Here is a 23,413-nt window from a genome sequence, read left to right as displayed (position 1 = left end):
AATCTATGTCTGAAGATTATCCATGATAGGAAATTAGATTAGACTAAACTTTATTGCCATTGCACACAATAAGTACAAGGAAATGCAATTTACCATCAGAGTGCAACAGTAGCAAGTGACTATAGATATAAGTAGATAAATAAGAATAGACTAAACAGCATATACAATAGAGTGAGTGAGATATATTATGTACAATATAAACCACAAGCAATTATGTGGTGTACAATGTAAAAAGAACATTTTACACAGTGTACAATTGAATATTGTCTGTGTTTGAGTTAAATATATACTTCAGTCGGTTACAATTTCTGTCTCCTCAAAACTGTATTGTGATTTGTGAATGGTTTTCAGTGCAGACTAAGAAGCAAAACCTTCATTTTGCTTTATAATATACCAGAGAACTAATCACCACAGGAATAAGAGGGATGTATTTATAGTAACCAATAAAACAAATGCACACAGCGGCCCAGAGCTGAACCTGTGTGGTTACAGAAATAACTGCAAAAACAGCCTTTTATACTTTTGACAACAGTATTATTTACTAAGTGAAATACTAACCAGAGGAGAACAGCAGCACCAAGAGAACCTACTGCCAGATCTACTAAGCCATCATCGTTCATGTCCATCACGCCATGGATACTTCGGCCAAAGTACTGCAGGCCAGGGGCCAAGTCTGCTGCTGCTATCCTCTGAAACACAGACAGAGGAGGAAATGTAAGTGCAGACTGAAGGTACATGCAGACTACAACAAATCTTACAATTTTACATTATTAGAGCTGTCGTCTATGCAATTAAAACGTACAGTTAAAGCAATCTTTGGAAATACAGTATGTGCATTTAGAACCATATTGGTAAATTTATAACCAAGATGTTTGCCAAGAAATTTCTCCAACACACAGCATTTACTAAAATATACGGGTGTTCTTTCAGTGATGAGCTCATCTCACTATTATTACCACTACACCATTACTATTTCTATAACTGGCGACTATTTTATAAAGTATACCATGGCTTATGGTTTAAGATTGATTAATGCAGCCTTTTCTCTCTGTTAATGGTGGAGTGAAACTTGAAACTTGCTCAGTAAAGGTATTTCAGCTCTAAGAAAATGCTGTCAGTGTTCTTGGTTGTTAAAGTCTTGTTTTGTCTACATGATAATGGTGTTAAAAATGCAGACTGTGCTCCGCGATGGTATGCTGAACTGTCTGTGGGAAATATCTAAGATTTGAGGTCAGAGAATGAAATTTCAAACTACTGCATGCTGTAGGAATATCAAACCCTGAAGACAAAATATGGCTGCATTAGCCTTTAACTATGAAGTAGAGATGCTTCACTGTGACAGAATGCCTATCTCAATCACTTTTCAAGCCTCTGTAAGTTGATTTTTTGTTTAAAATACTGAAATGAACTGAAACCAATGGCTACATGGATAGTGAAAATGATTATGAAAACATATGGAATGCTTTGGAAAATAGTTAGAATTAATGTTAATGTAAGTACACTTAAAAAAATTGCAGTCAGAAGACAAAAACATAACATCGGCATGGTCCTTTAACTTTACTTTTTGCATATAGCCTACCTGTTTGTATTTGCGCAGTATTCTATTGTGCTGACTGAAGAAAACATAAATGGCCCCTTTGTGGTCGTCTTCCAGTGGCGCTCCCACCACCAAGTCATTGAATCCATCTCCATTTAAATCAGGAACAGGAGCAAGGGATGAACCAAAGCGAGCGTTTTGGCCACCGTTATGGATCTCCAACGCGCCCTCAAGGATGAAACGATTCTGAAAGAAACAGGAAAACTTAATCATCATCTTATTCATGAATTTATCCTTTTGGACTTGACTTATTAATGCATGTTTATGAACAATTTTATACAAATATGATGGCGCACATGGCCTTTAAGCTTTGCTGCTATCAAAAAATATATATAGTGTTTGTTTTTCTCTTTGGTTCCTACTTCAATAAATATCTGAAGGAAATCCCTCCATAGGGGCTTGTCTAGATGTTCTGACACAAGAATTTGTTGGTAGTGATGTTGATGAATACATATTAGGTTGAGTAGGGAGTCCCAGCGCTGGAGATTTGGCTGCTCATCCCAAAAAACTGAGCAGCAACAAATAGTCAGTGAACAAAAACATTGTAAGTCCACAACACAAGATGGAAAAAAAACTTTAATGTATTTCAAAAACTAGATTCTCCTCCCAGACCTCCCTACTGTATGTGTATGTATGAGTGACATGAGGACTATAAGTTTAAAATTCTGGCATGTTACAACCTGGATCCTATTGTTTTGGCTTATATACAGTACCTATAGTTTAGCATGACATTGTACTCACACTACTCTGCTAGAAAAGCTTTTCAGTGGAGTTAAGGAAATATAGTAGGAGCCTTAAATCTGGTTTTTCAACAGATTTTCAGCAAAACTTTGACAACAACAACTGTCTTGTGATTCATTTGAACAATCTGATTAAGTTCTTTTTTTAACCTGTCACTTCAAAGCCTGGTCATTTCCCATATCCCATAGTAAAAAAACAACAACAACATAATAGTATGCATCTTGGGTAGAAACCTGTAAAGTTGTGTGTCAAGTTGAATGCTAAATTATATTGTTATTATATTGTTTTACCATCTTGCATCCATGTTGCAGTGCTTACATTTACCTCTGCCAGATTGGCCATCAGACTCTCCACCCGGGTTTGTGTTCATGCATCAATATTACTCATCGCAACTTTAAAGTATCCCTTTAAGAGTCAAAGATTAAAAATAACCATAATGCCTAGAAAATCACATGCAGCATGCAGACACCCTCATACTTCAAACAAAACATGACATGTATATGCATAGATAACATACAGAAAGCCTATACAGTATGTACATGTTGTTTGTATAATATGAATACAATCACAAACACAACACAAGCTGTGTAGGACAGAAGCTCTATTGGAAACAAGAATATGCCAAAAGCACATTTTTCAAAATAGCACATATCTGTTGGTCAAAGAAAGCCCTGTGTCCTATCTGCAGTAGTAAGCCAATACGTGCCCTCTGGCATGGCTCAGTTTTCCAGTCAAAGGGCTGATCTGTTCTTAAAATGATCTGCCATCTTAACGAGATCAAGGAAGAGATTGTTGTCTTATCTATAAGCCCTCCATCCAGGTCCATTTGTTGTTTCGATTATCTCAAAACCATCTTCAGTCAACTAATCATGCTGTGATTTATACAGGGGAAAAAGTAAAAAAGTAACAAATAAGTCTTTTTTTTTATCTTTCCTTTAATCAAACAAAAGATCAAATTTGGATCAGCCTTTGTGTTTTCCACATAAGCCTTTAATTCTGACCATTTGAACTCAAGTATCTTAAGCATCTGTCAACAAAAAAATGAGGAATTTTACCTCAGGATCATAAAAGAACTAAAGAATGCAGTATAGCTGTAGTATATTTATTTGAAGTTCTATTCTTAGCAAGTGTCAGATGGAAAATATCCATGTCTTTGAAAGCAACTAGCCGACTGGAAAAAATTTCAAAGAAAGCATTTGGACAAATTGGAGCCAAATACCTGAGTCGATCAGTGGTCATGCATATCATTGCTCCACTTGGCATTTCAGCTCATAATATAATTTAGAGTCAGCAGACGAAACATGAGATCACCTGTTTTTTCAGTTGAATAAATGGGAAGAGAGTTGATTTAGGAAGGTAGTTTTTACTTCTCAGCTACCTGATGTGTGTGTGTGTGACAAGGAGGGAGATTGATGGAGAAATGGGGAAAAATATATTCAGTGGTGTTTAAATTTGAAACATATGGTTTGTGCAGAGGCCATGAAGGGTCACAGCCAGCCTGTAGTCTCAGGAGAAAGCTTAAAGTGCAATTTCTATATGTGTTAGACACTGAATGGAATTTTATTTTTGACTAGCCACCAGATTTTAGCTAACTTTATTTAGATTTGGACTTGCAGCTTGTTACGTTTTAGTCAGAGGCCTCAGTGCAAAGGAAAAATAGTATCAGCTTATGATGATCCAGTCATTGATAATATTTACTTATATTATACTTACAATCATCTTCATCATTTATTCTGACAGCATATCAGCTATACCATTCATACATTCCTGATAAGGTAAAACATGTTTCTAATATAGTGATAAAAATAAATAAGAAACAGGAAAAATATCTATGGTAGATAATCAAGAGTCTATAGCTATGCTCTGTGAGTCTGTACTTAGGCACAGCGGTGCTCACATTAGCATACTAACAATGATAATGTTAGCATGCCAGTGTTTAGCAAGTCCATCATCTTAGTTTAGCGTGTTAGCAAACTAACATTTGCACAGAACATAAAGTATAGCTGAGGTTGACTGGAATGTCATTAGCTTTGCAGGTATTTGGTCATTAATCATAGCATTAAACAAAGAGAAAATTTGACTTAGTGATGGCGCTAGATGAAACATCAGGAGCTCACCAAGGTTTTTAAAATTCATCCTGTGGGTAGCATGAATGCCCGTACCAAATTTCATGGCGATCCATATGAAGCTTTGGCAAAAGTTCAAGAAAGAAGATGTCTTCCTCTATGCATGAATGTCTTTTTTTCCCTCCTGTTCACTTTATCTCTTTCACTTCTGCTTTCCCATGCTGTCAAAATTCCTTCATTCACAATTCCAACATCACCATACTTGACCAATGATCTCTCTTTCTGCATTCCTGAAACCAATTAGTCCCTAAATGCTGTACTTTAAATATCGCTGCAAGTCTGATTTCCATCAACCACCTGCTGGCTCCACTCCACCACCACCAGTGTCTAGACTCTATCCTGTCCTTTCTCCTACCTTCATTAGGGCCTATGATTTATGAAGATGCTTCACATCAATGGAGTCTAATTGCCAAAAATGATTCACTAACATCAGTAAATATTTTCCAGTTGATATTTCCTTATTGAACTGAGAGCTGTAGAGATAATTCACTCAAAAACAAAACTGTTAACTCATGGTGGCACTAGAGGAAAAGTCAGTGGATCTCCAAAGTCATTCTTATTCATTCTCTGGGAACCATGTATGTCTGTGCAAAATTTCATGGCAAACAATCCAGTAGTTGTTGAAAAATTTCAGTCTAGGGTGACCTTTGGACTGACCAACTGAATGACATTGCCATTCCTTGAGCCACTCCACTTGCATGGCTAAAAAATTCATAGTACCACATGTGAACAGTGCCAGTGGAAGTGCATTTGTGCAATTTTTTGGTGGTCAGCTTAGCAAAGTCACATTCTGGATTTATAATATTCACTGTAACCACAGAGACACATTTTTGAACCCGTTTTCCAGAACAGTATTACTGTGCAGCATTTACAGCAACCTGAATCAACCACATTATAAATATTAATAGCTCTGCACATTTGGCATTGTTGTCCTGATGATGACATTCACAGACTGAATTCTTTCTATTTGTTTTTGACTGGTAAGCTTGGCCTGCCACCTGCGATGTGGTTTGGGCCACACCAGATATTTAAATACCTTCTCCATTCCTGATCAATGGCTTTAAAACAGCTGAAGACATTTATTATTCCAATGAGCAAGACAGACCTGGAACAGTGGGAAATTTCCTTCTATTAAAGAAAGTTCTCGCCTCCAAATGACTTGCTGGAAAAGGGTTTAGAAGGGGCAGAATACTTTCCTGTTGAGTTCATGCTACACATCTTAAAGTCTGCACACTGGCATGGCAAAGTTTTGATCTCCACATTTGATCTGGACAAGGTCATGTGTCAAATGTCTGCCTGCAGCATGTCAGTGTGTTAACTGTGGAGCTGGAATGCGACAGAGTCTGGTTCTGTGTATGTTACCGGACACTTCTGCTGAGGTGTGTTAGAAATTACTGCGATTGTCTGGAGTTTGAACAGGTGTTGACCCAATTCACTAAAAAGACTTGCTTGGTCCAAAGCTGATTAATACCTGTACAGTATGTGGCCTGCCTTTGCATATTTGTTAAAGGCTATAGAATATATACCCACCAGCTCTGTCACTCTGTAGATGTAGACCTTTCCCTTCTCCAAGCCTCCATTGAAGAACATTGGCGCTGCCACCAAAAGGTTGTCAGTCACACCGTCTCCATCAATATCCAGAGGTGCAATCTCACTGCCGTAATAGGAGCCAATCTAAAAAAAGATGTATATGCATGTCATGCTCAAGATTTTTAACAATTATGTATTTTAATCCTCAACATTTAACATTGTTGAAAAAGTTACTTAGTGCATTTCATGACAAATGTCACCTATAAGTTTACTATATTCCCTGATATTCTTGATTTCTGCCCCACTGTTTGTTGAACCACATGTTGTTTGGGTTTGATGACTTACTGATGGTCTGGAGTGGCTTTTGAACTTTGAATATTGTAAACAAATGTGGGCCTGTGTCGTGTCAATGCAAGTGGTCAGAGTGCTGAAACGGTAGTAGATACTCAGACTGTGGGAGCTTTACGAAGTGAGGTTGTCACTGGATGGAACATCATCTATTGGTTTTCCGATTAGAAACATGTGCCCATAAAAAAGCTCTTTTCTTATAACTTGAGAGATCACGAAAGGTTTCTGCAAAAAAACATCTGCTTTTTTGGATGAGCTGTTGCTGACAAGGTACAATGTAAACTGCTGCAGGATCACTTCAGGCTCGCAGCCTGTGAAGAGTTGCCAGGTATGAATGTAGTGGTCATTAACACACAAGGCCACATGCCCTTGAAATGATGATCGCTTTTAAATTTAGAGTCATATTGTGAGATGAAATCCTTGCAGATGATGTAATGTATATTTACAGACCTACTGTTGGAGTTATATAACACCAACAATAATACTTATAAATTTATCACCAAATCAAACATTAACAGTAATAGTGATTACACACACGGAATCAGTCCTTTTGTCATTTCACGCTGTGTGTGCAGTGTGTTATGTTTATGTCATTTGGGCTATAGCAGTGGAACAGTCATTTTATTGAGCTTAAATTTCAAAATGAAAATCCTTTTGGCTATTGGTCTTTTCCACTGAAAAATACTTCATGTCATGATAATTTTTCCGACCATTTTGTCTTATTTTATATGTTCATGAATTGGAATAATTCTCAGACTTCTGGTGGAGAGACAAACGCATCAACAATCCCTCCCGGTCGGTTGGATTTTATTTCCCAATTTAAATAGAAGTAACCTTTAAACTTTACCTTAATTAATACTGAAAGGGGAAAAATACAAGAAGGGAAAGAGAAAGCAGTCCGGGAGAGCGGAGAAGAGTGATAAAATAGCGACTGAGGAGGCCATGACTTAGAAACATGGAGTGTGTAATTGGTATGGGCAGAATACAGGGCTAGCAGCAGTGGACATGGAAGGTAGCATCACCATCATCCACGCAGACACGAAGATGATGGCCATGGAGATGAAGTCTGAACTGGGCAATTTCCGAGACAGAATTAGAAATGATTTGAAAAAGGAGTTAGCTGACATGAGAGAGGAAATTCAACAGAAGCTAGACGAAGTGGTAACTGATCTTAAAACTACAACTGATAGAGTGGGTGAGGCTGAGGGGCGAATAGCCGACATTAAAGAGCGGACCGCGAACTTCAATGAAGCGATGAGTCAGTCACTACAAGCTTAGGAAAGTCTACAGATGAAGCTAACAGACCTGGAAGCATGCTTGAGGCGTAACCACATCTGCATTTATGACATCCCAGAGGGAACTGAGGAAAACAATGTGGAGGAAAAAAATGATATTAGAAGTGTACTGTTGGAGAAAATACTCTACAATAATAATATATTATTATATTAATATAATAATGATCATTAATCCAGTGTAGAAGTGTGCTCAACTGATCAGTTTTGTCTTTAAAGAACATGATGTTGTAATCACACTGTTCTGTTTTTATGTAAGATATCTCGCCAAGATGTCTCGCACATTGTTTGTGTAGGCAAATTAATGTCTAGTTTGTTAGGAAAGAAGATATAGAAAAGGTTATCTGAACTGCATGATACACGGTGACACCAACTCTAAGGAGTGATACTTGGAAAGCGGAACTAAATGCAAAAACTAGAAGTTGTATAAGACAGGCATGACACCGTATATGGAATTGTTATTGATTATTTTACAGGGAACAGGCGTCTGCAAACAGAGAGGTATGAATACACACATGGTGCTTGTGTTGATGGTTGTATCGGTTGGAGGCTGAAAGAATAAAGTGTTTGTGTGAGCTGTTCAAGGAGCTCCTCTTGCTACAGAGCTCGGGGAGCCCGTATGCATACGTTTTAGTGATTTATTAAATGCAGTTGGACTGCAGGAAAAATATTGTGTCTCTGGTATTTAATTGCCTTCTTCAATCATGACTACACTGCAGAAATGTTAGCAGAAAGGAAGGCATATGCACAGATTAGTGGAATTTTTTGGGAAAAAGGAATACATTTTATTTTTTTGACAGTGGGCCGATAACCCACAGGAATGCAGCAAAGGACTTGAAGAAGAGGGGTTTCTTGGTTGATTGGAAGAAGCCTGCTGAGGTTCGCCTGGCAGTAACCAGTGAATACAGCCAGCTGGAAATACCTGTAAAGGATCGCCCTTAGTCTATAGAGAGAATATAGTTGAAGTGGGGGTATTATAGGTTGCACTGAAGGGGGTCTCTGGTGGTTAACTAGACTACTCAGCCCACATAAGTGGTTTACTACTTCAAAATGGAGGTCTACCTGAGTTTTTTTTAACTTGCTGGTTTGGTTTATCTTGTAACGATCTGTGTTTGTCTTATAGCTCCAGAATAGTTTAAGTTTGGTCACCAATAACATGTAACTTACATACTCATGTTAACTGTGGGATCAAATCCAATGTCAGGAATATAGAGTGATTACCCTTAATGTAAATGGCTTACACAATCCATTTAAGAGAGGTAAGGTTATTGCAAAGATGAAAAGGGGGAAACTGCATGTAATGCTTTGTAAGAAGACCCATCTTAACTGCATAGAACATGAAAAGTTTAAAAAACTAGGGTTTAAAAAGGGTTAATTTTATTCATCATATAAGGGGAGGGGAAAGAGAGGGGTAGCAATACTAATCTAATAGAGAGGGTCATTATGTATTTGTTAAGGGATATCTTGATCAGAAAGAAGTCACACTAGTTAATGTGTATATACCACCAGGCTGGGACAATTCTTGTATTAGGGAAATTTTTGAATTGATTGCTTCTGAAGCCTCTGGAGTTTTAATATGTGGAGAAGAATGGAATATCCAGATACAACTCAAACTTGACTCCTCTAATACATTAAGGAGGATTGCTCCTTATGCCAGGATAACTAAAAAATTATGATGGAGTTGGAAATGATCGATGCATGGAGGGATTTCCACCCAACAGAAAAACAATTTACATTCTATTCACCAAGTCAAGATGTTAATTCAAGAATTGACTATTTAGACAGGCACAGACTCTAAGATTGCAGGATAAGGGCCAGAGATACCACTGAACAGTTTATGTAACTCTGCATCTAGACAGTAAAAAGAAAAGCACACTCTGGCAACTTAATACAGTATATTGAATGATAGTACCTGCAAGGAATATGTGCAGAAGGAATTCAAAGATTATATGGATAACAACAAGAATGGAGAAGTATCACCAAGTGTCTTATGGAAAACTGCAAAATCAGTGATCAGAGGAAAGTGCATAGTCCTCACACCACATAGAAAAAGGAAAGATATAAAAAGCTGTCTGATTTACAAGAAAATTTGAAAGTTTTAGAGAGGGAAGACATTGAAAGGAAGGAACCACATATATTAAATCAAATAAACCACATCAAAAAGGAAATAAATAAACTAATGGCTCAAGGGCCCTGAAGCTTCTGGCATGAAGTTTAAGGAAGCAACAGACAAAGAGTACCATATACAAAATTGGGACCCTAAAACTAAAAAAGTGTGTCATAAGCTAGAGGATATCCAACGCCAAGAATGGACGGCTTTCCATCCGAGTGGTATAAGGCCTTTAAGGATCAAATAGTGCCCATACTTTTTGATTGCTTTGATCATACACTTAAAGAAGGTGAATTATTTCGGTTATTCCTAAAGAGGGGACGGACAGAAAAGAGTGTAGTGCATTTAGACCAATTTCTGTACTGAACATAGACTGTGAGTTGTATGCATCAATATTATGCATACAACAATACAATACAATAGTATGCTAAGAAGATTTGCCTTTCAAAATGATTTTATTAGATGCATCAAAACTCTATACTGTCAGAATAAAGATCAACGGACACCTCTTTCAGCTTATTAACTTGGACAGAGACTGCCGCCAAGGATGCCCTCTCAGCCCCGCCCTTTTTGCTTTATTTATCGAACCATTAGCACAGTCATTTAGGGATGACAAGGTGATGAAAGAAATAATGGTTAGAGGTTTAGAGCACAAAATCTGTCTATATGCTGACGACATGTCGCTGTTTGTTACAGTACCTGAGGTTAGCATTCCCAGACTGATGTCCTCACTAAAAGATTTTGGAACTTATTCTGGATATAAATTAAATGTACAAAAATCACAAATTCTAAGTTATAACTATACTCCTCAGAAAAACATTCTAAATAGATTTGAACTCAAATAGAATCATCAGATATTAAGTACCTCGGGATTCAAATACCTAAAGTTAGGGAATACCTGATTTAGGGAATGTAAATCACCACTACTTGAAAGACGGTCTAGACTGATGAGGTGGGTCGCTTTTGACCTGGACTTCAAGCCAGCATTGACGGAAGCTTTAAGCATTGGAATAGAATTGGCATCACTTCTTACTCTTTCACCAAAGGGAGAATTGGATAGCTTTTCAGAAAATCTCGGATATATATAGTTTAGAAAAATTAGATTTTTTTAGGTATTTACAAACCAGGGCTTATTTTAATGATGAGATAAAACCTACAGAGAAATGTGATACCAACTTAATTGACATATTTATTGACATGTATAGAAATAAGGACAATAGGGAACTTGTTGCAACATAAACTCAAGTATTCAATCCACTAAGAAACACTCAACAAATAAGGTTTTAAAATGTGAGAAAAAATCTGGACTTGTGATTTTGGAGGAAGACTGGTTGAATATGTGCTCAGTACAGTCAACTTCCACCATTTTGGGTCTTTGGACAGAATTCTGTGACCAACCATTTGTTCCATTATGTTTTGTTGTATTTCTATGCTTCTTTATAAAAATAAAGTATAAAGAAAATAATTGGAATAATTCTCATACCCTCTAAAGTTAAATATACGGGAAATCCTGGGTAACAAAATGTGACAGACAGAGAGATAGATAGAGAGAGAAGAGATTTATCCCAAAATTTGCTGAAAGTGTACTGGCACAGTTGTAATAGCCTGGTTTTTTATGCACATTATATATGATGCCCCTTGATTGAAAAAGTAAGTGTTGAAGTGTTGAATTTCTATTTAGCTACTTACTGGAAGTTGATTTTACCATTCATTTTATAGGAATGGTAAATTTAAAGCAGCTATATGCAAATTTAGAAAGGTCTCATTTCAGCACCCCCTGCTGGTAGTATCAAAAAAGACACTGTGGTAGGCTACAATGCAAGGGACTAATGTGCTGAAAGCTACAGCTAGACAGCACAAGTTTTTAATGAGACCGTCCTGTTTTTTCCAAAAGCAAAAATCATCAGAAAAATCTGCAAGATGCAGCTAAATTTATAGCATAAATAATGAATGCTGTCAATTTATCTTTTTTTCATCGGTTATATAACAATGTTTTATGATATTCCTTGTTGTATTGCTGTATTATTTCAAAGCTAAGATGAGGACTGTATCAGTGTGTAATAACCCTTTACTGTAGCTGGTAAGCTTTTCCACAAGTAAGTAAACTGTTGGTTGTTACCTGCTGGCCTTTGAGGGAGTGCAGGATGGTGAGGTTGCCCGAATTCTTCAGAGTGAAGATGATGACTTTCCCAGTGTGGTTAAAGCGTGGAGCTCCTGCTACAAGTAGACGACCATTTCTGGCTGACACCACAGACGTCACAGTGTAACCTGGTCATAAAAAACACAGACATGAATTCTGCCTCTATTCACAGACAATAACCCTCTAAACTAGATTTAAAGAGCAACCCACATAGGATATTACTTGTGATGTTTGTAATCCTTTATTTTATGGGCTATTGGTCTGTAGATTAAGTGAATTGTTTGATTGGTAGTTAAATTGTAATAAAACCCCCTGGCAATACTCTTTGTTCCATTGTTGGTGTGTGTTTAGAGTGATGAGTTTGACCTTTAGTTTGAATTTCATAGTGGTGATCTGAATGACTAAAGGAAAAACTGTAAAACGTTGCAATTTGAGGAGTTAAAACTCAATGAGCTGCATTCAGTTACCCAGAGCAGGATGTTCTGGTTTCTCAGATTTCTCAGATTTCTTCTTCTATTTCTTCTATTTCGTCTTCCCACTAAAAGTTCCACTCACTCTCCATGTACTTTTCCACCTTCATCTCTCATCCTCATACCCCCTTTTTTCCCCCAGCTTTAACTTTCTCTCTGCGTGTCCAAAATTATGCTTCCACCTCATATTACTATTGAGTCTAGAACGTCATTGGCAGCCTGGTGGATAAGCTCAGAGACAAACCACTGATGGTAAAAGCAGAGGTCTGTGGTGGTGAAGTGAGATGGTGCTGGATATGATGGGAAGCACTGAAGCAGTGAAGCACTTTATAGAGATGGGCTCTAGCTAGGACAGTTGGTCCTAAACCACAGATCTTGTATCAGGACAGCCATACATGCCTCCATGAAAAAAGAGGATGTAGGTAGAAATTAAAGGCTGTTAACAGGAGAAAATCCTAAAAAGGTTTTCAGGCAAAACACTCAGCACTTTCAGTAAATTTCTTCTCTCTTTTAACCACATCAATCAAAATCTAGTCCTGATTTTTCCACTCCATCAAAAGAATTTCTCTATAACTCTCTATACTCACCCAAGTAGGCACCATGGTTTTTGAGCTCCTCAGGGAACTCCATTATGTAGGAAGACTTGGGAGGCACCACCTTCCCCTGGCGTGTTTCCTTCAGCACTGCCCCGTTCCAGTCGTAAGCCCCAACAGCACCCACCAGAATCCCATCCTGTAGGCGAAGTGCAGTAAAGTCAATTTTCATTCATGTACACAGCAGAGTAATAGAGAATGACCTGGTTGTACTGCATAATGATGACGATACAAACATGGAACGTATCATTTTGGAGAACAGTATGTGTGTGTTTGGCTCATTTTACTGTAGTTTCAGTCAGATTAATAATAGTGTTACTCAATTTGTGGTAAAACCTAATCCTGGTACCAGTGATAAACTACATTTTTGGATTGAATTAACCATATCCGATCACTTTCATGCAGATGTTGCTATGGTATGAACATGTTCAGGTATTTAGAAATTGATTGCCCTTGTTACGCTCTTACCACAAACCAATAAGTGAGTAGAAGTTTAAACCCATCCATCCATATTTAAGACTTTTTTTTTTTTAATAAAGTTAGGTTTTAAAAACCACTGGCTGGACTGTATTCATGATGAATTAGGCAGCTACTTCATCAACAGTCACAAAAGATACACCAGAACATTTTCACAATTCCAACACAAACCATAGTGTGCACTAAAATCTGCCTTGAAGTTCATTGTTAAATCACTGCTAAACCTTGATCACTGTGTATTTATGATTTGTCAGTCAACAAAGGAAACAAACCAGCAAGTGCGATTAGCTGCAGACACAAGGGGGGAGAGGGGAGGTATTTTCTGTCTTCCATGGTTCACCATACTTTGTATCTTTGACACTATAATTATAGGGTCCCTCTACTTAATGAGCTAAGTTTTTTCTTCTTTTGCCGTACACAATATGCCGACAACACATTTTCCACTGTTTGAGCATATGCTGGAAGGCTTGCGATTCCTTCCTCAAAGATGGAATTGTGTGCTCACCAAGCTTGCACTACGTCACTCTCTGACAGCAGCATTGTGCCTATGTGGTTATCTGTTTTGGTCAAAATGGTCTCCATAGCAAATGAATGAAACCCCAAAACAGCTCAACCAGTGACCTATTTCTACTGCAGAAGCACATACAGACATGCTATGCTACTATGTGCCTTGCTTTGGTTTGGAAGTAAACTCTATGTCGTACTGGAGGAGGCCAGGGTGGTTATTCTACATAAACATACTGTACACTTTATGTATACTAGGTCCACAAACAAGTATATTCTGCATTATGGTAAATAAAGGAATTGTTTTTGCAAATAGGCTATAAGCTGTACAATTTAACAAACACAAAGCTTTTTTTTAAGAGAAATACTTTTTCAGCATTGTTTTTCAGCCACAGTGAGCTAAACAAACAGACGGAGAAATTGTTATGTATGCCGATGCTTGAAACGTCTGGATAGTATATGACATAAGCACCCTTCAGAGTTGGCACATATCACATTCAGCAAAACCATCTGGGCCCTCAGGACTGTTTTTCTCCTTTAAAGGCTTGACATTCTTTCCAATAAGTTATCCTACTCTCAACACCCAGGTTGGTGTTGTTGAGCATCTCTGGAATCTTGCTTTGTGGACAGAATTTCCAGCCATTCCTGCCACCCAGCTGCAAATTCTGCTGCATATTTATTTTTCATCATAAATGGGATATATTTATTTCTCCCTTGACAAATCACACTGTGAAGGGGGGACTGGAAAATCAAAGCAGTTGCCTAAGCAAAATGTCTGGATGGAGCCAGAAAGAGAGGAATGAAAATCGATTAATTGTTATGAATAGCAGGTACAGTAGAGATGTGCCTTATCTCCCTCCTCCAGCTGTGTCACCCTCAAAGCCAACACACCTGCAACTATCCGCTCTCAGATACAATCATAAACCTCTTGGAAGTAAAAGGAAAAAACGCCCCATACTGCAACAGAACTGTCTCAATCTGTCTCGACTTCTCACTAATATGTTTCTCTGGGGAACAAGTGGTGTCCTATTTCCCATCACTGCATGGTTGAAGTGGAAAAAGGCCTGTCTCCTCTGTCAGGGGCTCCTAAATCAGGATGACCTAAACCTCTGGGGCCACACAGCAGGCACCTCAGGGGGGACTGGAAAGTGATAAATGGCAGGTTGTAGGGAGGAGTTATGATGAGCCAGAAATTGAGACAATGTGTGTTGTTCTACATGTTGACAGATGGTATGAGATAACGTGGTAACAAAAGTAAGGTTCACCTCGACGTTGTGTGCAGAAAATCCAGCCTGAGACATCTGGAGGCCAAACGCTGTCCCATTCTTACTGGTTCCTGTGTAAACAAGTCAGTCTATAAGAGTTTTGAACCACTGCGGCAGCAGAGAAACTTAATCTCCAAACCACAATTATAATTTAATGAGAGCCACGACACTGGAGTCACAATTTGGATGTTTCATATTTAAAAGATTTAAGACATATTTTAGGTACTACTTTTAATGCTTAGTTTTTTGGCCAGTTGCAGGGTGGCCACCAGGGCTGCAAGTAATGATCACTGTCATGATCTATTACTTGCTCAATTGGATTAACCGTTTCATGTGTAAAACATCAGAAAAGGGTTAGAAAAATGCCCAGTAGAATTTCCAAGAGCCCACGGTGACGTAAATATCTTATTTTATCAAACCAAAAGTCCCAAACCCAAATGTATTCAATTTAAAAGATATAGAACAGAGAAAAGCAGCAAATCCTCACATTTGAGACCAGCGGGGGCAGCTAACGTTTGACATTGTTGCTTTATAAATAACTTAACAGTGCATTAGATACAGTTTGTGTGTGATCGATTAATCAGCTAATTATTTCAGTACTAATGACCACCATGCATTTTTGAGATAATCAAAGCTTATCCAAGTTTGTTACATTCCATGGAAAGTCATTTGGTTAAAGTTAAAATATGAAAATGATCAAAAATAGAATAAGAAGATTTTCATGTAAATGTGCAGCAGCAGTAGTAGCAGTAGTGTAGCATTACTAAGTTGCTTCAGTAAAGTAAATTCCTTGCAAAACCTTCCAAACTGAAGATGCGTTCTCCAAGTGCATCCACGATATCCTTCAGCGCTGACTCATCTGTCACATTAAAGAAGTGTTTGTCATCCGGGTCGCTGGCAATGTACTTGATTTCATTGAGGAAGGCTTCAGGGTTGATTCCTCTACGGTTGTAGTAGCCAAGGACCTGTGAAGATAAGATTAAACAATCTGTCAGTACCTGTGTGAAGTGCATGAGGAAGGACCGATTTCATTGATCAACTCTGACATATTAATAGCCCTGTAGCAGGTAACACTAGCACTCTTTGACAACATTTCAGAGGTTTTCGGTTTTCTACACCAATGCCAGTGCTGTCACCAATTCCAGCTGGTTTGCAACCAAATGACCTCAGAGCTTTTGCTCAGATATAGCCATAGCCAGCCAAAGGCACTGGATAGATTCAAGTGTGCCATTAGCTAACACCAGCAGTGGCACAAACCAAAGAATCATGTAGTCTGGAGGAGACCATTTACACCTTTAACTGCACTTCCACTGAGCTTATGTTTGAGTTCTCAGAGGGCTCTGAGTATTTTTGGCTCCATTCTTAACTTAGCTGTTGAGAGACTTGCTTCATCTGAACTCCATGAGGTCACCTCATTAATGTTTATGGTGTTTTAATGTTGCACTGGAAATTTAGTAGCCATCTGCAAACTAAGTTAGAACGCATAAAAATATAAAGTGTTAGCCTAACCTAGGTGAATAATAGATCTAGCAGACTCACAGCAATGGCATAACGAGTGATGCCATCCTTCTCACTGTCCTCAATGGCTTGCTGGAGATCTGGACTGTCATGTGACTCTCCGTCAGTTATCACTATCATCACCTTCTTGGCGCCGCGCCGGCCTCCTTGTTTGAAAGCTTGTGAGCTGTGACAACATGTATCATATGTTCAGGAAAGTAAATTACAGAAAAGAGGAGCAGTGGAGTTGTGGTGCTCATGTGCAGATATTTGGCTGGAGATATCGTACCGTGCTGTGTTTATACCAAGAGCTGTGTTGGTCTCTTCCCCGCCACGTTGGTTGATACTGCGTGCTCTCTTCACCACTTCCTCAACTGACTTGTAGTCGCTGAGTTTGAACTCATGGACTACCTTCTCACCATACTGAACAACTCCAACCTGACAGAAGCACAGTGACAATGACCTGTCACAATTAATACAGCCACTTAAGTGATGATTATACATGAAAGAGTCAAAGCTCAGTAGACCACAAAAACAAACTTTCACAAGCACAGTGCATCAGAGGTATGATGGACCTGCAAAAGAATTTGCTGAGGTAAAAAAAACAGGAAGTTAACACTAGTATTCAGAAGGAACATTCCCAAATGTGACTTATTTTACACACCTGTATTTGACCTGGTCCAATGTAGAACTTCTGAAGAATGTTAATGAGAAAAGCCTGCACTTCATACCAAGGGTAAATGGAGTTTGAGCCATCCAGAACAATCACTATGTCCATGTAGGTCTCACATCCTGAAAAACATTCAGAGATGAGAAGTGATCATGACAGAAAATGGAGAAAACAGATGATTATAAATGAGCAAATAATCCCCTGTTGTGACTAAGAATGCTCCATGTTTTTTCTTTTCAAACAGGGAATACATATTTAAGCTTACTTTGAAACGCAGGCGCAATCGTTCTGGAGAACTTGAAGCTTGCATTCACCCTGGAGCATATGCCAGTGCTGTAGTAAGAGCTGCCACACTCATAGGACCATAGTGGCCCACAGGCCTAAAATATAAAAGAAAGCATTTATACAAGCAAGATTATCGACCTCAGTATGTTACTGTGAATTCAAAAAAGTTGGGTTCATGCTCTCAGAGACTTCCACAGGGAAAGCTGCATTATGACAACCGTGTAATCAAAAAACAATCTTGTGGGTTTGTCTTTTTTTCCGTTACGACCATTGCTATTTTATTGAATGTGTTCTTACTCAACAACTTCTGCAGGAACAGACTATTACCGTTTATTATATCTCAAGATGATAAATCCATTGAGTTTTAAACTGTTCTCACCACAAAGCTGTTGTCTTTAGGGTTAGATGTGAGCGTCATTCCCAGCCTCATCTTGTCCTTCCGCTCTGATACGTTGGTCAGGGATATCCTTCCTTGAGGGAAAATGAATATCACTGAGGTGATCTCGGATGTTGTTCATATATACTCATATATACATAAATACGTGTGCTCTATCCTTCGGAGACCAAACAGAACTTCCACCATCTGGGACTTGGTGGTTTATTATTGCTGTCTGGCCAGCCAAAGCAGCGTCTACATCCTCAGATCGAAACGTTTACTTGATAAAACGTCATGTGCCCAACTAACCAGCACAACACATGTGTGACCGGTATGAAGAAGCATGCGGTGAGGTGTGTGGTACAACACACATGTGGAAATGTATATCTACCATTAAGAAAAGTAGTAAAATTTGGAATGATTGGTATGGTACCCACTTCTGTCTCACACATGCCACCATGATGCTTACTGAGACACATGCAGAAAAGCATGCAGACATATAAACACCAACACATGCATACTCATTTTATCCAGATGCTGTTGTGTAGTCTATGTTGTGATTTTGCAGTAAATATTGAATGGTGTTGTGTGATACTATACCTAGGTTAAGCTTGGAGCAACCGTTTCCATTGGTTCGTTTGCTCAGTGAACATTTATATATATCCCCGGTCTGGTAAGGACCATTCATTTCATATGGGGCCCCCACTAATAACCTGTAAAAACACAATATCCAAAAGTCAGAATCAACAGAGCAATATAGCAAGATTGACAATAACTTTTGTTCCATTTAAGAATAAGTCTTTGTCTGGTGTCTAATTCTCTGAGGGAATATGACTGTGACTATTAACATCAGTGACCCTCATAAAACACATGCACTAGCTACACATTCACCTGGAAGATTTTTAACCATTTATTTATCCAGCGAAGTTAACTAAGCATGTTAAATCATGCCCAGCAGCCCTTGGCCTCACTTCCATAAACAGTTCCACTCATTCACACCCAGTATACCCAGAATAACCGGCAACCACCTGTGAGTCATCTCATTAAGACATGTTCAAATGTTAAAACTATTTTGTATTAAAGGTTAAAGTTCACAATATTTGAAGTCTGTTTTAAAACAATAGTCAGGGGCCCATATGAAACACGTTTTGCTTGCTATAATCGTTCCTCCTGTTCATACTGACTATTAGAGGATCCCCTCCAAATATGCTTTCCATCTAAGTAATGAGGGACAAAATCCACACTTCTTGTTTTGAGCAAAAATGTATTTAAAAGTTCATCTCACAATAATATGATGCTTCAGCCATCTGAGTAGGTCAAATAAACGGACAATGTTTAAAATAAATTGAGAGTGTTTCCCTGTTGAGCTGCAATGGAAGGATAGTAACTTAAAAGGCTGTAACTTTGAAAAATATTGACTTGATTTGACTAATTTGGATGCCCGAAGCTTCATATTAGCTTCAAATAAACCTTTGAATACATTTTTGCAAGCAAGAAAAGCTGTGAATTTTGTCCCCCATCACTTACATTGAAAGTGCATTATGAAGGGATCTTCTAATGGTCAGCATGAACAAGAGGAATGATTACAGCGAGCAGAACCTGCTTCAGTGTTCATTTGAGCACATGACAATTGTTTTAGGGCAGCCTTGAAAAATTGTGAATCTATAGTTTAACAAAATATCGGGGCACATATATCTAATAGAACATACTGTATAATACATATCTTAATAATTTTCACTACTAATGTGCCAACTTGTGCCAACTGCTTATTTCTATGATATTCCCACAGGTACTAATGTATTGTTATGGTATGATTAATGTTAGGCAATTAGAACCACTTAGTTAATGTGTAAATGCTTATTATACTATGATACTATGAACATAGGCCAGCACTGCTGAAAGCAAATGTTTATACGATCATCCCTGATCTAATATAAATGAATTTTATTCATTTGGCACAGCACCAACCATAGTCAATTAATGTAAATCATTAAAAACATAGAATAATTGTATATGATTGTTTACTGGGTTTAATGCCTTAAACGAAGGCACCTTCACTGTGATTGTTCAAGAGGGGGATGTGTTACTTAATCACTTTTACCATCAAGATTAAAACAGACTTGTGTTCATGCTCTAACCTCTGGTCCAAACTATCAGTGTTGCAATGCCCAGTGGGGTCTTTAGGGGTGATAACTAATATTATATAAGCTGTCAGATCCATAAAATTAAACAGAAGGAATCTTTTGGTCATAGACCCCCATAGGATTGTATTCAGATTTCCTCAAAGAGCCGCGATCAGTACTGGACATTCTTTTCACATGATGTAGTCTCTATGAGGAGTCGGTCCTGCACTTGGCTTCTCAGTGGGTTTCCTGTGTGGGGTCATTGTGGTCTTATAAATGTCACTAAAAGGTTTTAGACGACTTGATGTGAAATAGAATCTAAAAAAAGTCTGGAGTGTTTACTTCTGGAGTGATGGAGGGATAAAGGCCTTAAAGGGAGCTATAATTCAAATGTATTTCAGAGATAAGAGCTCTTTGTGTTCTCAAATGGGATTAAAGCTGTTTTATTTATCACTGACAATTTCCGTAGTTTCAGTCATAAAAGACCTTTAGGGTTTCATCCTATATCTTGTGATGTGTGTCTGTTTATCACGTGAAATCTTTACATGAAATGGTTCAGCATTTCTACATCTTGACACTGTACTGGAGTCACAAGGTTAAATGTCCAATCGCCTCAGGATTTCACATATCTCAACTGATAACTTGACACAGACAGATTGCCCTCAGCTCAATGGGGCACTTTCAAATGGAAGAAATACAATATAATCCACATGACTGTACTCATTAGAGTATGTTCAAATCAATTTAAAGTAAACGAGTTTAATTTAAATTACACAAATGAAGAGAAAAAGATAGATAGAAGATACTATCCGATGTTTTAAAAAGAACAAGTTGAAATCCTAAACCAGGGAAGAACGGTGATCCAATCATAATGGTTTGACACAGACATTGTTACTTACGTTTTTGTCTCTGACACATCAAGGTACTTATTACTGATGGTAGCAGTGAAATTAATGTTGAAAAAAGTCATGCCTGAACACTGATCCAAACCACAGTTTTATTTCGGATCAGGTCAACCGTTTCAATAGCTTTGCACCAATATGTGATGTGTGTATAATTATGCTGCTTCCTCAGAAGTTAAATTATTTCCATGATTGTTTCACAACATATTTGATTACTTTGTTATAGATATAGTAGTCATAGTAACATCCATAGTCAATAATGGACTATTATCGTGTTTTTGTGTGAATTGGTGGTTTAATTAATTTGAGTATTTATTTTACAAATTATTGAGTACTGTGCTATAGGAAGGCTGTATAGTTATTAATAGTAAGTTTACTGAAGCATCCCGATGTGAAACAGTCACCCCTGTATAGTCTTTTTATAGTCTTTCTTTTTTTAAGAGAATGTTAATGTAAGCTTTTAATCTGATGTACAGTAAAAAATTCACATTCAATGCCAAGTTGTACATTAAACAAATCACATTCCTGGAAAAGCTTCAATAAATACAGTACTGTAAGTCAACAAGGAATTCAAACAACTGAGCGGTCCAAGTGAAAATCACAGGGAAAGTAGTGGGCACAGGAGCAACTTGCAGTTCAGTGGTTCCCCAAAGCAAAGACACTTGACACTGCTTTATAGCAAAAGCAGACCACAACCAACCTCCTGTGTAGACTTCTAGGTGAAAGTCAAACAATCAAAGAAAGACAAATCTTCAGCTTTTGGATTTCTAGGTCAGGTTCAAGATCCCCTGAGATTTTAAACTGCTCCAAATTCCCAAGACAGCAGTTTGGTAACATTTAGTTGGAAAGGAGTGTACTCAGAGCCTCCCTTAAAGACATGTAAGATTAATATGACATAATATGATGAAATGATTTCAGTGGAAGTCAAAGGTGTCCTGAGGATATATTTTTTATGCTTCTAGCCTTTAATTATTTTTAATTTTGTCATTTTTAGTTCTCCTATCTATTGTGTTTGTAGTTGTTGACCTTGGAGACAAGCTGTTGCATACAATTGCAGGGATACAAAAGTTGTATTGATTAAAAATGTAATCTGGGCCAAGCTCCATCTGTTGAGGAAGACTGTGTGATACAACTGAAAGCTCCAAGACAGAAGTGGACTTTGTGGTGAGTTTGTTTTTTCAACTGCTGTTTCCAAGGTCAAAATTGAATTTTCATGTGGCCTGCCACCTTTATTTGGGAATTTCTTTTAGCACAGCTGTACATGTGATGTATGGTATATTCAGGGCACATACAAAGAAAATTTAGTACCAGTTATGATTTGACATTTCACAGCACCAACTGAGGACAAGGGGAAATGTTGTTCAAACAGTCCATCACTGTACATCAAAGAGTGACTCATATGGAAGTAAGCTTCAATGTTATTGCTCCTCAAGCCAACTTTAAAGTCTCACAGACTCTGGAAGTCATTTTCACCACAGTGGCTCCAACCATACTCATATTTTCATAGCTATTAATATCATGATTATTACTTTAGTTATTGCTGTGCTTTGGCAAAAGGAGACACTGCAGCATAAGTTCAGGTCAGGATACAGCTACCTTGATGAAAAGGGACCATTGTTGCCTTTGACTTGGACGCCTGCCTCGGGACCTCCTGAATTTCACCAGAAGCTGTTCAAACAATCATGTTCCAGAGCTCATTAGGGTCGAATGCTAGCCCTGGTGCATCCTCACTGCAAGAATGGTAATGACACTGAAAGAAATAACTTGACCCAAAATGAATTCGTGGACATTTTCCACCATGGCTACCAGGGAATACAGGATTTTGGGGTTTGAGGAAGAGCCATCTCCAAGCCCAGGCTGTCATTAATGTGATAATGTTTTTCATATTTGGAAGCAGGAGATGTATACCCTGTGAAACCACATCCCTCGTCCCAAACATGAGTGTGCTACTCCGATGTCACGCTTGCTCATCACATTCCATTTGTCTGCATTAGCTGGATATGTGTTCTTTTGTTAATGCTGCCTCATAAATCGAAGGAAGTGAAATGGTCACATAATCATTTTCTAAAGACATTCACTTAGCGTGTCTAATTCACTTGACTTATTGACCAGACAGTGACAGGGCAAATAGATGACTTATGAGAAATGTGCAAGTTTATGCGAGTTGCTTTAACTTACTTTCCCACAAAGCATGTTGGATTTTTTCAGCTTGTACATTGAGCTTTCTGTTTAAGATATATTTTAGCCACCCTGGCAGCATGGCTGTAAGAAAAGCAATGCTGGTCTGTCGGTTAGTCGGACAGTCCACCACTTTTGCCCAGACTGAAATATCTCAACAACTATTGGGTGGATTGCCATGAAATTTGG

At 38.1% G+C, this 23,413-nt stretch overlaps 1 protein-coding gene across 2 annotated transcripts in view; it reads right to left on the bottom strand.

Moving 5' to 3' along the window:
• itga11a (integrin, alpha 11a) overlaps nucleotides 1-23,413 on the bottom strand; it is a 72,445-nt gene that overhangs the window by 16,572 nt on the left and 32,460 nt on the right. For both annotated transcript variants that reach the window (XM_044354561.1, XM_044354555.1), the window contains 13 exons: nucleotides 18,622-18,734; nucleotides 18,025-18,116; nucleotides 17,626-17,740; nucleotides 17,355-17,482; nucleotides 16,980-17,128; nucleotides 16,733-16,877; nucleotides 15,993-16,158; nucleotides 15,194-15,264; nucleotides 12,942-13,086; nucleotides 11,864-12,012; nucleotides 5,995-6,138; nucleotides 1,580-1,783; nucleotides 559-689 (listed from right to left, as the gene is read on the bottom strand). In XM_044354561.1, the coding sequence (XP_044210496.1) occupies nucleotides 559-689; nucleotides 1,580-1,783; nucleotides 5,995-6,138; nucleotides 11,864-12,012; nucleotides 12,942-13,086; nucleotides 15,194-15,264; nucleotides 15,993-16,158; nucleotides 16,733-16,877; nucleotides 16,980-17,128; nucleotides 17,355-17,482; nucleotides 17,626-17,740; nucleotides 18,025-18,116; nucleotides 18,622-18,734 (1,752 nt within the window). The remainder of the gene's footprint in view (nucleotides 1-558; nucleotides 690-1,579; nucleotides 1,784-5,994; nucleotides 6,139-11,863; nucleotides 12,013-12,941; nucleotides 13,087-15,193; nucleotides 15,265-15,992; nucleotides 16,159-16,732; nucleotides 16,878-16,979; nucleotides 17,129-17,354; nucleotides 17,483-17,625; nucleotides 17,741-18,024; nucleotides 18,117-18,621; nucleotides 18,735-23,413) is intronic.

Source organism: Thunnus albacares, chromosome 1, assembly GCF_914725855.1.
Source record: "Thunnus albacares chromosome 1, fThuAlb1.1, whole genome shotgun sequence".
Lineage (NCBI taxonomy): Eukaryota > Metazoa > Chordata > Actinopteri > Scombriformes > Scombridae > Thunnus > Thunnus albacares.
Note: the sequence above shows the minus strand (reverse complement) of the source record. Positions and strands in the feature narration are given on the sequence as shown.